Source organism: Aquarana catesbeiana, linkage group LG02 (genome assembly GCF_042186555.1).
Source record: "Aquarana catesbeiana isolate 2022-GZ linkage group LG02, ASM4218655v1, whole genome shotgun sequence".
Classification (NCBI taxonomy): domain Eukaryota; kingdom Metazoa; phylum Chordata; class Amphibia; order Anura; family Ranidae; genus Aquarana; species Aquarana catesbeiana.
Window position 1 is genome coordinate 325,397,663 of NC_133325.1, and position 14,070 is coordinate 325,411,732.

The 14,070-nt window shown below is 37.4% G+C and overlaps 1 protein-coding gene across 1 annotated transcript in view; it reads left to right on the forward strand.

Annotated features, from left to right (window-relative positions):
- Positions 1–3,379: 3,379 nt before the first annotated feature.
- SLC5A7 (solute carrier family 5 member 7) overlaps positions 3,380–14,070 on the forward strand; it is a 107,816-nt gene continuing 97,125 nt past the window's right edge. Inside the window, exons 1-3 of the mRNA XM_073614797.1 lie at positions 3,380–3,797; positions 4,511–4,767; positions 7,028–7,141. Coding sequence (XP_073470898.1) covers positions 4,590–4,767; positions 7,028–7,141 — 292 coding nt within the window. The 5' untranslated portion in view covers positions 3,380–3,797; positions 4,511–4,589. The remainder of the gene's footprint in view (positions 3,798–4,510; positions 4,768–7,027; positions 7,142–14,070) is intronic.

Consider the following 14,070-nt stretch of genomic DNA (forward strand, 5'->3'; position numbering starts at 1 on the left):
GGGGTTTCTCCTGTCATAGCGGACACTTATCAGATATATACTGTTGCCATCTGGGTGCGCGCTACTCCACTTGATGGATTGTTACCTTCCCTTCTTCACCTAAATTTGTGTCTTTTTGCCCTCTTTTCAGGCATACTGACCAGCCAGGCCAAGGCACACCTCAGGCCTTGGTGCTTAGGAGTATCACTTTCTCACTCGAAGACTCTGACTACAAGTGTAAAGGCTAGCCGGAGGCTAGCCTGTATTTGTGGGAGGAGCCTGAGAGGGCTATTTAAGCCTCCTCCTTTGTCAGGCCAGGGCTCGTCGGCATTTCTAGGTTCCCATCCACCCGTTTCCCCGTCTTCATACATACTCATAATACTTTTTCTTATTCTTACATTCAGGGTATGCCCTCTTTTCAGGCATACTGACCAGCCAGGCCAAGGCACACCTCAGGCCTTGGTGCTTAGGAGTATCACTTTCTCACTTGAAGACTCTGACTACAATTAAGAGACACAGATAACAGATAACTGCACAGTTTGTAGAAAAAATATGTTGGTAGAATATGATATGTAAAGGGGCAATAAATAGTTCAAAAACAATTTAGTGCTTTATTAGAAGCTCTTATTTCTACATTATGGGGCCTGTTTATGTAAGTTGGTATAATACCTTTAAATAAGCATTTACAATATAAACGAAATAGTAGCGCTAAACAGTATAAATAAATAAACCCAGTGACAGGTGATAGTGATCAACACTTATACATAAATAAACAATTAATAATAAAGTTTTTAGCAAATATAGTCCATACATAAGACTGGATTGTCTCAAACAAGGAAAGCTGAATATAAGCATTTACAGTATAAACGAAATAGTAGCGTTAAACAGTATAAATTAATAAACCCAGCGACAGGTGCTAATGATCAACACTAATACATAAATAAATAATAAAGTTTGTGCAAAAATAGTCCATACATGAGACTGGATTGTCTCAAACAAGGAAAGCTGAATATTTCCTGATGTGAAATCTTCAAAACTTTAAACATCCCCCCACCCACCCCCCCACCCCGGGGGGGAACTCTGTGTTTCCACTCCCCTTTGGATAACCGCTTACCGAATGGCGATGCCTTGCACTCTCATGCTCGGCAAAACAGCATCAACCTTTACAGGGTTAAATATCCAACGATATCCAGACGTGACACCCGATATCATGGACTCTCCATATATAATGAAACAAAGTGCTCCAATAGTGCAGTATCGTTGTATAAAGTTTATTCTATTAAAAAAGCAATCTCATGAGTAAGTCGTTATGACGAAACGTCGGGACGTGGCTGTACGGCAACCAGTTTTTTACGCTTGATGCTATACCGGAAGTGACGCGCAGAGGATCATGATCGTTCGCTGGTGAGATTCAGTTCACCTATGCTGTGTCCACTGAGACCACATTACACCAGTACTTGCTGCTGCAAGTGGATGACTCAAGGCTTCATTGATTTAAGCTTATATGAGTGCAATGTTTGAAGCTGTTTTAATAGAATAAACCTTTTACAACGATACTGCACTATTAGAGCACTTTGTTTCATTATATATGGAGAGTCCATGATATTGGGTGTCACGTCTGGATATCGGTGGATATTTAACCCTGTAAGGGTTGAAGCTGTTTTGCCGAGCATGAGAGTGCAAGGCATCGCCATTCGGTGAGAGTTTAACCAAAAGGGGGTGGAAACACTGAGTGCACGCGGTGTGGTGAAAGTTTTGAAGATTTCACATCAGGATATATTCAGCCTTCCTTGTTTGAGACAATGCAGTCTCATGTATGGACTATTTTTGCACAAACTTTACTATTAATTGTTTATTTATGTATTAGTGTTGATCATCACCTGTCAGTGGGTTTATTTATTTATACTGCTTAACGCTCCTATTTACTTTAGTTTATACTGTAAATGCTTGTTTATCTTTATTTTATTTAAAGTAGCAGCTGTTACACATTTAGATTACTTTTGGCGCAGTGGTGGTACTTGAAGATTGGGTGTACAAATCTTTTTGGACCAGTTTTTGTGGTATAATACCTTATTTATTTTTAATATGTTTTGCTACAAAATTTTATACACATATTTAGCTGCTGATAAAATATTGTCATGGAAAAGTCTGAATATCTGCATAAAAACTGCAGTGCAATTATACACATTTAGGGTGAAATTAGTGTGGAAAATGTTTGATGCAATAAATTCAGAGAGGTTTTTATAGATTAATGAAATTTATGTACAAATTACATTTCACTAGATTGTATGAGTTTAGTCATGCCTTAAGCTTATTTTCTATCAAGGGCTGGCATGTACCATCAATCCACTAATGTCCCATTTTTCATTTACCCATAGACAAATGAATGCATTAAACATGTCCTGGATGAACTGAAAGTAAAAAAAAATTTGACTCCAAATAGAGAAATTTTCTAATGGCCTGGGCTTGTTAACACTTTTCCATTGCTAAGTTAATAAGTGACATCTCCCAGTTTGTACATGGCAATTCTGGCTACAAGATGTGTTGATCTCTTCCTCTAGTTCATTTTATTACAGCATGCAATCAATCAGTCACTTGTATAAAGCAGCTGAGTCTCAAAAGTGCATCCACAGAAGAACCATTCAGAGAAGACCGTCCGCTTATCAATCAGTTAAATGACTCAAGAGGTGGGGAGATTCTGCAGTGCGTCATCTAAAGAAGATTCATTAAAAGTCATGCAGGAGTGGACGTATATTTCCTGAGGTGTGCCAGAGCTATTTTAAGCTTATGACGATACTCTTCTCTATTTTCATCACATTGTTTTTTTAATTTTACTGCCCCTGTCCTATATGCACCCCTTCCCCCATAACTATTAATTTATTCCACTGCAATTCCATATAGCACCTTCTGACGTCCAAAATGGATGCTCTGACGAACTAAGGTCCAGCTTTAAAAGAAATTTCTTTTAATAAAACCAAGACCCTTGCAAGCGAGTTCCAGTTATCAGTAGCATGTCCAGTAAGCAAAAACACAGATGGTAATCTTTATCTAAGTGCTCTCTAATATTCACCAAAAGGTGAACTAAGGACTATGAGGAAGTTCAAGAAGATACCCAAGACCAAGAATCATTTTGCTTGAGGAACAGTTGTATGTCAAAGATCTTCAGGTAAGAAAGCAGACTTGGACAATTCTTAAATAGTGGGAGTGACTCGGTTCATACAACATTTTGGCAGTAAGCGGTAACCAACTAAAGGTATCTATATATTCTTGTAAAGCATGGGATACCCTAGGTCATATGACTTTGCCTGTTTCTACTATGAAAAGGATAGAATATCATTATTCTAGCTCCCACCCCCTTAATGAACTAGATGCTTTGTTTAAGTGACTTCCACTTAAGAGAACAGCACCCAGGACAGTTCCAATGCCCAAACCCAATCAGCATAACAACAATGCTGACTTTAAGCATTCCCATAAGATTTTAAAACCATTTCATTCTGCATTTGTGCATGTTCACTTCTGCATTTATAAGATAAAAACAGAAAGGATTGCATTTTTGCTCTGGGCCCTTGACAGCATGAGTTGACAGAGTGAAGCTGTCTGCAGCTCATAGGGGGTGGATTTCTTGTTTTACTTCACTGAGAAGTGGATTGTGGAGCAGAGAAGCAGCAGGGGGATTGTGTGCTTGCCTGTGAAGCAGGGTGTGTACAATGAGAGGGAGAGCAGGGAAATAGCACAGCCTTGTGACTCTGAGGCTGCAGGTGGATGATGCTGCTTTCAAGAGCCCTTTAACCAACTGTATGAGAAAACCTATGTGTGATGTAAGTACTCTATTAATGCATTATCTACTGTTTTTTATTAATTTCTGTCATCTTTAAATTAAGATGATAGGTTAAACTTTTATAGGGGCATCTACATCAATCTAAATACAAAAGCAAAATAGTTAGCTATTCCAGGATACGAATAATGATGCTCTTGAAATGTTATATATGTCTAGATTTTTAATTAGCCTTATAATGTTAGAAATTGATCTTACAAAATGATCATTGTAAATTCTAATCTTTAATAAAACAAAATCCTTCTTCGAAGGAATAGACAGAGATAAATTAGTACTGAGTGAAAATAGAAAAATCGTATAGTTGCACGTATGTATTTCTATGGAATTTAAAATACATAAAGACAGAGATAAATTAGTACTGAGTGAAAATAGAAAAATCGTATAGTTACACGTATGTATTTCTATGGAATTTAAAATACATAAAACAGCTTGTCCTATTAATTTGAATGAAGTGATACGTAAATCACAGTTAAAATATTGGTCCCTGCTGATACACACTATTAAAGGGGATAGGATTTCTTTTGCTTGTGAATGAATGATAAAGAAAAATCATATCAGTCAAGCAGGGCATTTATCTACAGGTCTGCGGCTACAGGTGACTGACTTGTTGATATTCATCAGTGACATTTTAGAAAAGCAAAGAAAGGAACAAATTTCTTTTAAGTGGATGATATCTGTTTTTTTTTTTGTTGGCAGTTCTACATGCACGGAGGACGAATGTACTGCACCTTCTCAGAGTTATTAATGAAATAGCCAGACAAGGCTCTGGAAGAAGATGGCTTTCCACGTGGAGGGGCTAATTGCTATAATCTTGTTTTATTTGGCTATTCTGTTTGTCGGTATATGGGCCGCCTGGAGAACTAAGAACTCTCGTGGGGATGGAGATCCTAGAGAAGGAATTTTTGTGGGTGGCAGAGACATTGGATTGCTAGTTGGTGCTTTTACTATGACTGGTAAGGAAACATTCCTTGGCTTAAACTTGTTACATGCTCTGTACATTACTTACTGTCAGGTGAGTCATTTACTAAATTTGGCTCTTAGAAATACACATTTTTATGTCTGATTATTAAAGACACAATTTACTAAAGAGCCTTTTTTTTCTTTTGCTCAATGGAGACATCAATTAAAGACATATAACAAAATAGAAATACTTTATTAATTGATTGGTTTGTTGAAGGGAAGAGAGTGCTGTGCTAGTATAAAAACTAAATAAATGGCTTCCTAAAGTGGAGTATGCATCATAAGGACAAGATGACTACTGAGTAAAGACATATTTTAATATGGTTTAGTGTGTGTATGATTGTTTGTCACTGTATGTGTTTGCCTGTGTGTGTCAGTGTCTTGCACTTTAAATCCTTGTGTGTGCCTTTGGAAATCAATCAGCTCCCAGGTTTTATTGTCAAAGCTTAATTAACCACTTAAGGACCGGAAAGATTTGGCCCCTAATAAATGGCTTCCTAAAGTGGAGTATGCATCATAAGGACAAGATGACTACTGAGTAAAGACATATTTTAATATGGTTTAGTGTGTGTATGATTGTTTGTCACTGTATGTGTTTGCCTGTGTGTGTCAGTGTCTTGCACTTTAAATCCTTGTGTGTGCCTTTGGAAACCAATCAGCTCCCAGGTTTTATTGTCAAAGCTTAATTAACCACTTAAGGACCGGAAAGATTTGGCCCCTTAATCACAGGGCCATTTTTTGTGATATGGCACTGCGTTGCTTTAACTGACAACTGCACGGTCATGTGACGTTGTATAAAAAAAAAATTGATGTCCTTTTTTTTCCCACAAATAGAGCTTTCTTTTGGTGGTACTTGAACACCTCTGCAGTTTTTATTGTTTGTGCTATAAACAAACAGAGTGACAATTTTGAAAAAAAAACATTTTCTTGAACTTTTTGCTAAAAAAAACATATCCATAAAAAATATATAAAAAAAAAAAAACAATTGTATTCATCAATTTAGGCAGATATATATATTCTTCTACATATTTTTGGTAAACAAAAAAAATCGCAATAGGTGTATATTGATTGGTTACAAAGTTACCGTGTCTACAAACTATGGGATAGATTTAGAGACTTTTTATTGTTTTTACTGGTAATTTGCCGGTGATCTGACCCCAAATTACACTTTGGGGACCAGTGACATTATTACATTGATCAGTGCTAAAAAAATGCACTGACAATGTAAAAATGACACTGGCAGGGAAGGGGTTAACACTAGGGGGCAATCAAGGGGTTAACTGTGTTCCCTAGGTGTGTTCTAACTGTAGGGGGAAGGGCTGCCTGGCACATGACAGAGATCACTGTTCCCAGAAGATCTCTGTCATGTCTCCTGTCAGAATGGGGATCCGCCTTGTTTACAAAGGCAGATCCCCATTCTGCCTCTGTACTAGGGGATCGTGGGCATGCTCCCCCAGTGTGCAGCGGGCGCAAAGGCAAGCTGTCGGCGTGTGCCCGCCACTGTGCCTGCGCGAGCAGGCATACAATGACAGCGGTTCACGCAGGAGAGCCAACCTGCCGCAGTACAACTGCGGCGGCTGGTCTCTAAGTGGTTAAACAAGCTGAAGTTAGAAGCTGATTGGCTACCATACACAGCTGCACCAAATTCTGAGGGCTCTGGTTTCAGTAAATTTCCCTATTTGTGTTTTAGTGTATCACTGAACTTGTAGGTTACTGTGCTTATGTGTGTCTCCAAGGATTGATGTGAATCTTTGTGTGTTTTTCTGTGTTAATATGTGGTACTTTGTGTGTATGTTTGCATTTACAGCAAAAATATCTTTTGTCAATTATCATTAAAAATTTAAATAATTTATTATCCTCAGAATATTTGATCAAGTGACAACAGTGACATAAGTAAAAATAAGCTAACTGTGACTGTGTTTGTTGTGCCAGTGTTAAGTCTGGCTTAAGTTTTAATAGCTAGTTACATATTTACAGTGCAAGTAATCTATTAAAATATATTACATACCTGTTGATTTTAAGTTAGTGATGTTAAAGTATTGCTCTTTTTAGAAATGTATGACTATATTCAATGATCAACTATATGTTATCATGTTGCATAAATATTAGTCCTAAACATTCAAAAAAAGAAAAGATTTCCTTTAAAAAAAAGTTGTAATTGTCTGTTACTAACTATGCTATCACATTTCATATGAGTGCATAATTGTGAAATGATATTTGATTCAAATTGTTATATCTAATCTCTTTCATTAGCAACATGGGTTGGTGGAGGCTATATCAATGGAACAGCAGAAGCCGTATATGTGTCAGGCTATGGGCTGGCTTGGGCTCAAGCACCAATTGGCTATGCCCTCAGCCTCATTGTAGGTAAGTTGCAATCAAATTACATGTATTTATATTTGTTTCAGTCAAAACTTGCAGTGGTTATCCTCAAATTAGATAAAAGCTCAGGAATACAAATACCAGGGAGATGGGAAGGTTAATGCATGGATAATTTAATAAGGAGACATATCTAATATATGTTCCACTAAGACATTGCATTAAATAATCTCTTTAAACATCTAAGGCTGTGTCCCACAGTATTTCAGCTCTAGTATGTTATATGTAAGATAATGCAGTGCCATTCCATTAGAAGCTTAATGTTTAATAAACAATTATTTAAGATGGACTTTGAACTTTGACGATTGGCTTATCTTGACTGAAAAGCAAGAGACATAAATGCACCCACAATAAAAGTGTTAAACTATGTCATAGAGAATGGGCACACTGCAGTATGATGAAGCATGCCGCACTATATGTAAAGATAATGCTGCTTAGGCATATTGTAATAATATCCTGTAGACTTCACCCATTCTTGTCCATAATAAATCATTACTATTCCAATTAAGCCAGAATGTGCTCCATTATTTGATGTAAAAAACCTTGTATGCTGTCACTCCACTGCAAATCCTGCAGAGAAAGAAGACATTTCCAAATGTTACTTGAAATACAGGAGTCTAATGACTCCTCTAAGCAGCCCAAGCATGCTCTTCCTCTTCAGTTCTTGGGCTAGATGTACCCTTAAAGTGTATTTACTCCTTTGCAGTCAAATGTGAAAAACCCCTATTATACTGTATTTTTGTTATGTGTTCCCATTCATGCAGTGGACCTAAAAATAATTAAAACATTTTTTTTTACCTTTCCAGTTGTTTTTTGGAACAGGTTTAGACATAGCACTCTAGAGACCACTGTTATTGTTTAGACTAACTTGCAATGTGCAATTAGGGGATATATTTTATGGACAGATTTGTATAAACATGCATTAATATAAAATGCACCATTCAAGCCCTAACACCTTTTGCTAGGACAGACAGTATGCACATCTAATGTACAACTGATCATGAACGTGAATGAGCTGAACTGCCCTGGGTTCAGTTCAATCAGGTTTGGCAAACTTCAAAAAGATTTGGATGTTGAACCCAAACCCCATTGAAATCAGTTGGAACCAAACTACCAATTTAAAAATGCCAATTTAATTGGCTTAATAGATGTGTGTGTGTCAACAAATAGCATGGGGTGGGGGGGGGGGGGCACTGCCCTGAGGAACGTGTACCATTGCAAAAAATAATTAAAAATTCTAATTTGCCATGAGCAGTAATTTTTTAAATGCTTAAAGTGAAACATTAAACATTCTCAATTCTTTTAAATAATAATTCTAGGAAGTGCCCTAATCCTGCCTGTCAAGGGTTGCAAATGTGATGTGCAGAAAATGCTGCAGCAGCACTGACATTTACAAAGAAAAAATGTGTTTGATTTTTTTGGAAAATTACATTTCATCGCCAGCTCCTTTTTTGTAAAAAAAAACAGCACACAGACTCATTCATGGGTCTACCATGTATTTTGGAAGGGGATCTGTGTGCTGTTTTTTTTTTTTTGTAAATGTAATTTTTACTTTAACATGTCCTACAGTAAGAAAACCTTTTGAGACAGGTATAAATTTTAAGGGGTTACTTCATGCAAAAAAAAAAAATGAGTGAGGTCCTAAAAATGCCAGACCCTGGCTGCCCCCCCCCCCCCCCCCCCATTTCCAAACTATGCCAGCCCATATAACCTTTAACATGCTTCCAACATGGGGGGAAGGGGTGCCATATTGATGAAAAAAAGGGCCTCTTTCACACAACCCTGGTCAGTGGTTGTAACGGAGTCTGCTTACTAGGGGCTTATCAGAATCTGGAAGCCTCATTTACATAGTCCTCCTACTCATTCACAAAAAAAAAATCACCCTACAAATAAAGAAACCAAAACGTTTGGAAAGCCTTTTATTTAAAAAAAAAATCTTAAAAAAGTCCCTTGTTGTAAGTTCATCATCAATAATGTTGCCCACTACCCTCTGACTTACTAAAAAAAAAAAAAATTAGGACCCAGTGCATATGACTAATCTAAACAGCACCACTAGCCAAATGACTTCTCCCCAAGCTGTCATCAGCTATATAAGGGAAGGGGCGGGGATAGTGGTGGATATCGCCATGGGCATTTTTGAGCCCCCTCTGATCCCCGCTCATTTGCTGACGTGGCCGGGAATTCCCAGCCATTTGAGTGAATGGGCTGGGTGATGTCAGTGATTGGTAAAGATGCAGCAGGTGCAATAACCTTCTGGCTCCTTAGCAACCATTGACAGCCAGAAACTGTCACGTTCATTCATGCTGAACATCGTAAACATTACTTATGTTCCAAACAAACACTGAGCCCATCCCTAAATATGAACATCTGCAAGCACAGTACAGACAGGGTTAATTAGGGTAGACATAACTCCTCAGCCCCCTCCTTAACATTACTAGAAGTAAAAGGCCTAGGTACGAGTTTTCATCCAGTGAAAAGGTAAGCAGCATTTTTAAAATATCTTTAGGTTATGCTATGTGAATGGGAACATGTAAGAAATAATAATATAGGTCTTTTTCCAATGTAACAGTCATGTAGAGGTGCTTGCACATGCCTGCAGCAGCTTTCCAAACACTCATTATCACAGGCAGATCTCTCAGCGCCAAAACTTGCCCCTCCTGCACATTTGTATTAGCCAGAATAGCTACCCATTATAGTGATGGGCAGAAGGGATGTGGGGGACTTGTCTGTTCAGAAATGTTGGAGCTTTGCCTGTTAGAACTGGCAGGGATTTGGCTGTAACCCAACAATTTTAGAGGCCGCTGCAGGTAGGTTTCTAGATTTTTTTTATCTTCTTTAATGGCAGAGTCTAAACATTTTGTTAGTTGGTATACGACTGGGTTACCATCTGTAATAAAGTGCTAAACCATGATATACGAAACTTTTTGTTCAACTTATTTCATAACCCTTAATTGAATTTTTGTATCCAAAAGGAATATGTTGAATTTATAGACAACAGTAAATAACACAAAAGTATTGTATGAAAAATCATCTAATAGCTTGTAGAAATTCATCTTTATTATGAAATGTGAGTTCTGCCACACTGAAATGACCAAATTACCAGCAAGCAGCCTAATCATTGGTGTGTGAGATCTTTACTACAAAGTTTTACTTCTAAACCAGAGTAGGATCATCAACAAGGCAACAAGTTACATGTTTCAAGCGCCACAATAAACCAGGAAATAGCACAATTGGTCAAAGCTATGCACCTGCCTTGACTTTATAAAGTAGGATGCACTTGCAGGCCATACTAGTACAGACAATGCAAATGGGGTGGGTTCTCTGTGTCTATTGCAATCCCTATCAGTGTCAATCCAAGGGGTTGTGGGAGCAAAGCTGCTACCTTTCAGCCCAGTTCTGCCGTAATCCATCCCTGTTATAAAGTCTGAAGCACAGAGGAGTCCTCTGTCCTCATGTTGCACAGCTTCATTGGCATAACAAATCAAATAAAACCTTGCAAGCAACTAAAATGTCTGTTTCACTATATTAAGTGGGCAGCAAGGAACACGCACCCAATATAAATGTGCAAAACATAACTTAAAGTATTGCTGTGCTATTAAACATAAACTTATATAATATATTTATACAAGTACCATATCTCTTATTGTGTAGATCAGAACAAGTTATCTTAATTAGAATTCTTCTTATAGTAGTCCAAATAAACACATCCAGTGCTTAAGGGCAAGTGAAAGTTTAAATGAAACTCAAAAATAAAGATGTGGCTTGCTGAATCTTCACAAATCCTCAATCGTGCTTTATATTAATTCACCACAGTGCTCCCACATTAAGTATGCGCTCACCTCATGAAGTGTGACCTCACATTTAAGTTTGGTCAAAAACAGCTTTTTAGTCACCCTGAACTAACAAATCGTGTTCTCCTCCTTCCTGTCCTGTCAGTTTTTCTCCACCATTGCTCCATACATATGAAAAGAAAAGGAGCTCCAAATAGTGCTTAACTCTTTTAAAACCAGTAACGTTTATTAAAATGATGATATCAAACTCACATTTATAAGCTGCCCCAACTTTATACAGCATGTAAAAGTGTAGAGTCCACAAAACAAATTTGTGCTGATCCGAGGGAATACAAAGTGTCTCATCAGAACATCTGCCCGTCCCTTGCGCGTTACGTCACAGGGTCACGTGACTCATCAGGGGGATTCCTATTGTTAGACACTCTCTCCTTTTATTCTATTTGCGCTCCAGCAATTTGATTTTTGGTCCGTGTTGCGTCAATGTGTTAATACTACAGCCTGCTTCTCACATAAAGCAGACCCAAACCCAGGACTAATGAGGTCAATGAACCCAATTTCAATCTGCTGGTGTATGTGGAAATTAATAAAGATGGTGCCCCAATGTTGTTGTTGTGCAGTAGGTTAACATAATACAATATTTCACCATTTCAATATGTTATAGCGAAAAAACATACAATATAATACTAATTAAAATTATTATATCACAATACTTATAATATACAATATTTTGAGTTTAAAATAAACCCCCTACTGATCATTTAACCTGGTTATTAATAATTACTCAGAAAACAGCCTAAAACAAATTACTTGTTTAATCCCTGTGGTGCCATAGCAGATAATTCATGGATCCACCATGATTCCCTTTTACTTATCTCCCTAACCCCATTTTGTCCCCTCCAATGTTTTTTTTAGGGCTTCTATACCCCAAAATTGTAGCCCCCTATAGTCTCTATTATGAACTTTCTTTAACTGTAGGAAAAGATTATGTTTTTCATAAGCTATACCCACATTACAGATGTGCTCTTTTATTCAGTCTTTTAAATGTCTTTTTGTTCTACCTATGTAGATGAGATCGCATGGGCATTTTAGGGCATGAACTACCCCCTTAGTGTCACATGATATAAAATCCCTTATAACATATGTTCTTTGATTAATGGGGTTAATGAATTCCTTTCTTTTTAATTTTTGGGATCTTTGTGCAGCAGTGACACCTACCACATCCATAAAAACCTTTCATATCCCAAAACATGGGTTTGCCATTCATGGGCGGATGTGCTATATTATTTACAACCATGTCTCTAAGGTTAGGGGCTTTTTTGTAAATGTAGCTAGGTATGTTTGGAAGGGAGGAACCTATATGAGTGTCTTGTTTTAAAATATCCCAATGTCTATTTATAATTTTCTCTGCTGCCTTGTGTTGGATATTATAATCCATCACAACAGTGTATTCCATTTTTTCCTTCTCAGGTGTTTCTTTATTTTCTATTAATTTCAGTCTCGATATATTTTTAACCTTAGCCCATTCTTTGTATAGGAAATCTTTATCATACCCCTTTTCCAGAAACACATCAGTTAATTTGGCTGTCTGGTCATGGAAATCAATTTCCCTAGTAGAATTTCCCTTGATCCTCATGTATTGACCTCTAGGGATATTACTTAGCCAACTTCTATGGGGACAACAGGTTTTGGGTATATATGAATCATCCTTAAAGAACATTTTTGCAATCAAAATGTTATTGTTATTTTCTATTACTAAGTCTAAAAAGTGTATATTTTTTTATTGCTAATTTCCCAGGTTAATGTGATATTTCTGTCATTGATATTGAGGTTCTCTAAAAAGGAATCTGAGCTCTACCATATCACCTTTCCATATGATAATTATATTGCCTATATAATGTTTATAAAGAGTTAAATTATTATTATATTTCAATAATAGGCTCTTCTCCTCCCATTTTGCCATATACAGGTTGGCTACGCTTGGTGCAAACTTTGCGCCCATCGCAACCCCCTTAATTTGTGAATAATATGTGCCCTCATACCAAAATTTTAAACTCTTTAGGATAAACTTCCTTTGTTTTTTATTGCATTCCCCATATTTTTTGAGTGCCCATCTTACTGGTTTAATGGCCCCTTCATGGTCTATATTAGTATAAAGCGATGACACATCTGCTGTCCCCATCACTGTGTCCTCACCCTCCTCTAATTCCTGTAATAATTGCAACACATGTTTAGCGTCTTTTAAAAAAGCTCTTGTCAATATCAATGTTTGTAGGTGCAGATCTATGTATTCCCCTAATCGAGCAGAAAGGGAATCTATCCCATTAATAATAGGTCTGCTCGGTGTGTTACTTTTGTCTTTATGTATTTTGGGGACATAATAAATGATTGGTAACCTACATACAGATGGAACTAGATATTTTTCTTCCTTTTTATTCAGTCCTTTTTCTGCATATTTTTATACACAAACAGATTGAAATTGGGTTGATTGACCTCATTAGTCCTGGGTGTGGGTCTGCTCTATGTGAGAAGCAGGCTGTAGTATTAACACATTGCCGCAACACAGACAAAAAATTGAATTGGTGGAGCGGGAATAGGATAAAAGAAGTGAGCGTCTTGTCTAATAATAGGAATCCCCCTGATGAGTCACGTGACCCTGTGGCGTAACTCGTAGGGGACGGGCAGATAGTTACATAGTAGGTGAGGTTGAAAAAAGACACAAGTCCATCAAGTCCAACCTAGTCCATCAGATGTTCTGATGAGACGCTTTGTATTCCCTTGGATCGGCACAAATTTGTTGCAGTATCATGGACTCTACACGTTTACATGCTGTATAAAGTTGGTGCACTGGAGCACCTTATAAATGTGAGTTTGATACCATCATTTTAATAAACGTTACTGGTTTTAAAAGATTTAAGCACTATTTGGAGCTCCTTTTCTTTTCATAAATATCGAGCAATGGTGGAGAAAAACTGACAGGGCGGGAAGGAGGAAAACACGATTTATTAGTTCAGGGTGACTAAAAAGCTGTTTTTGACCAAACTTAACTGTGAGGTCACACTTCATGAGGTGAGTGCGTACCTAATGGGGGAGTTAATATAAAATACGATTGAGGTCTTGTGAAGATTC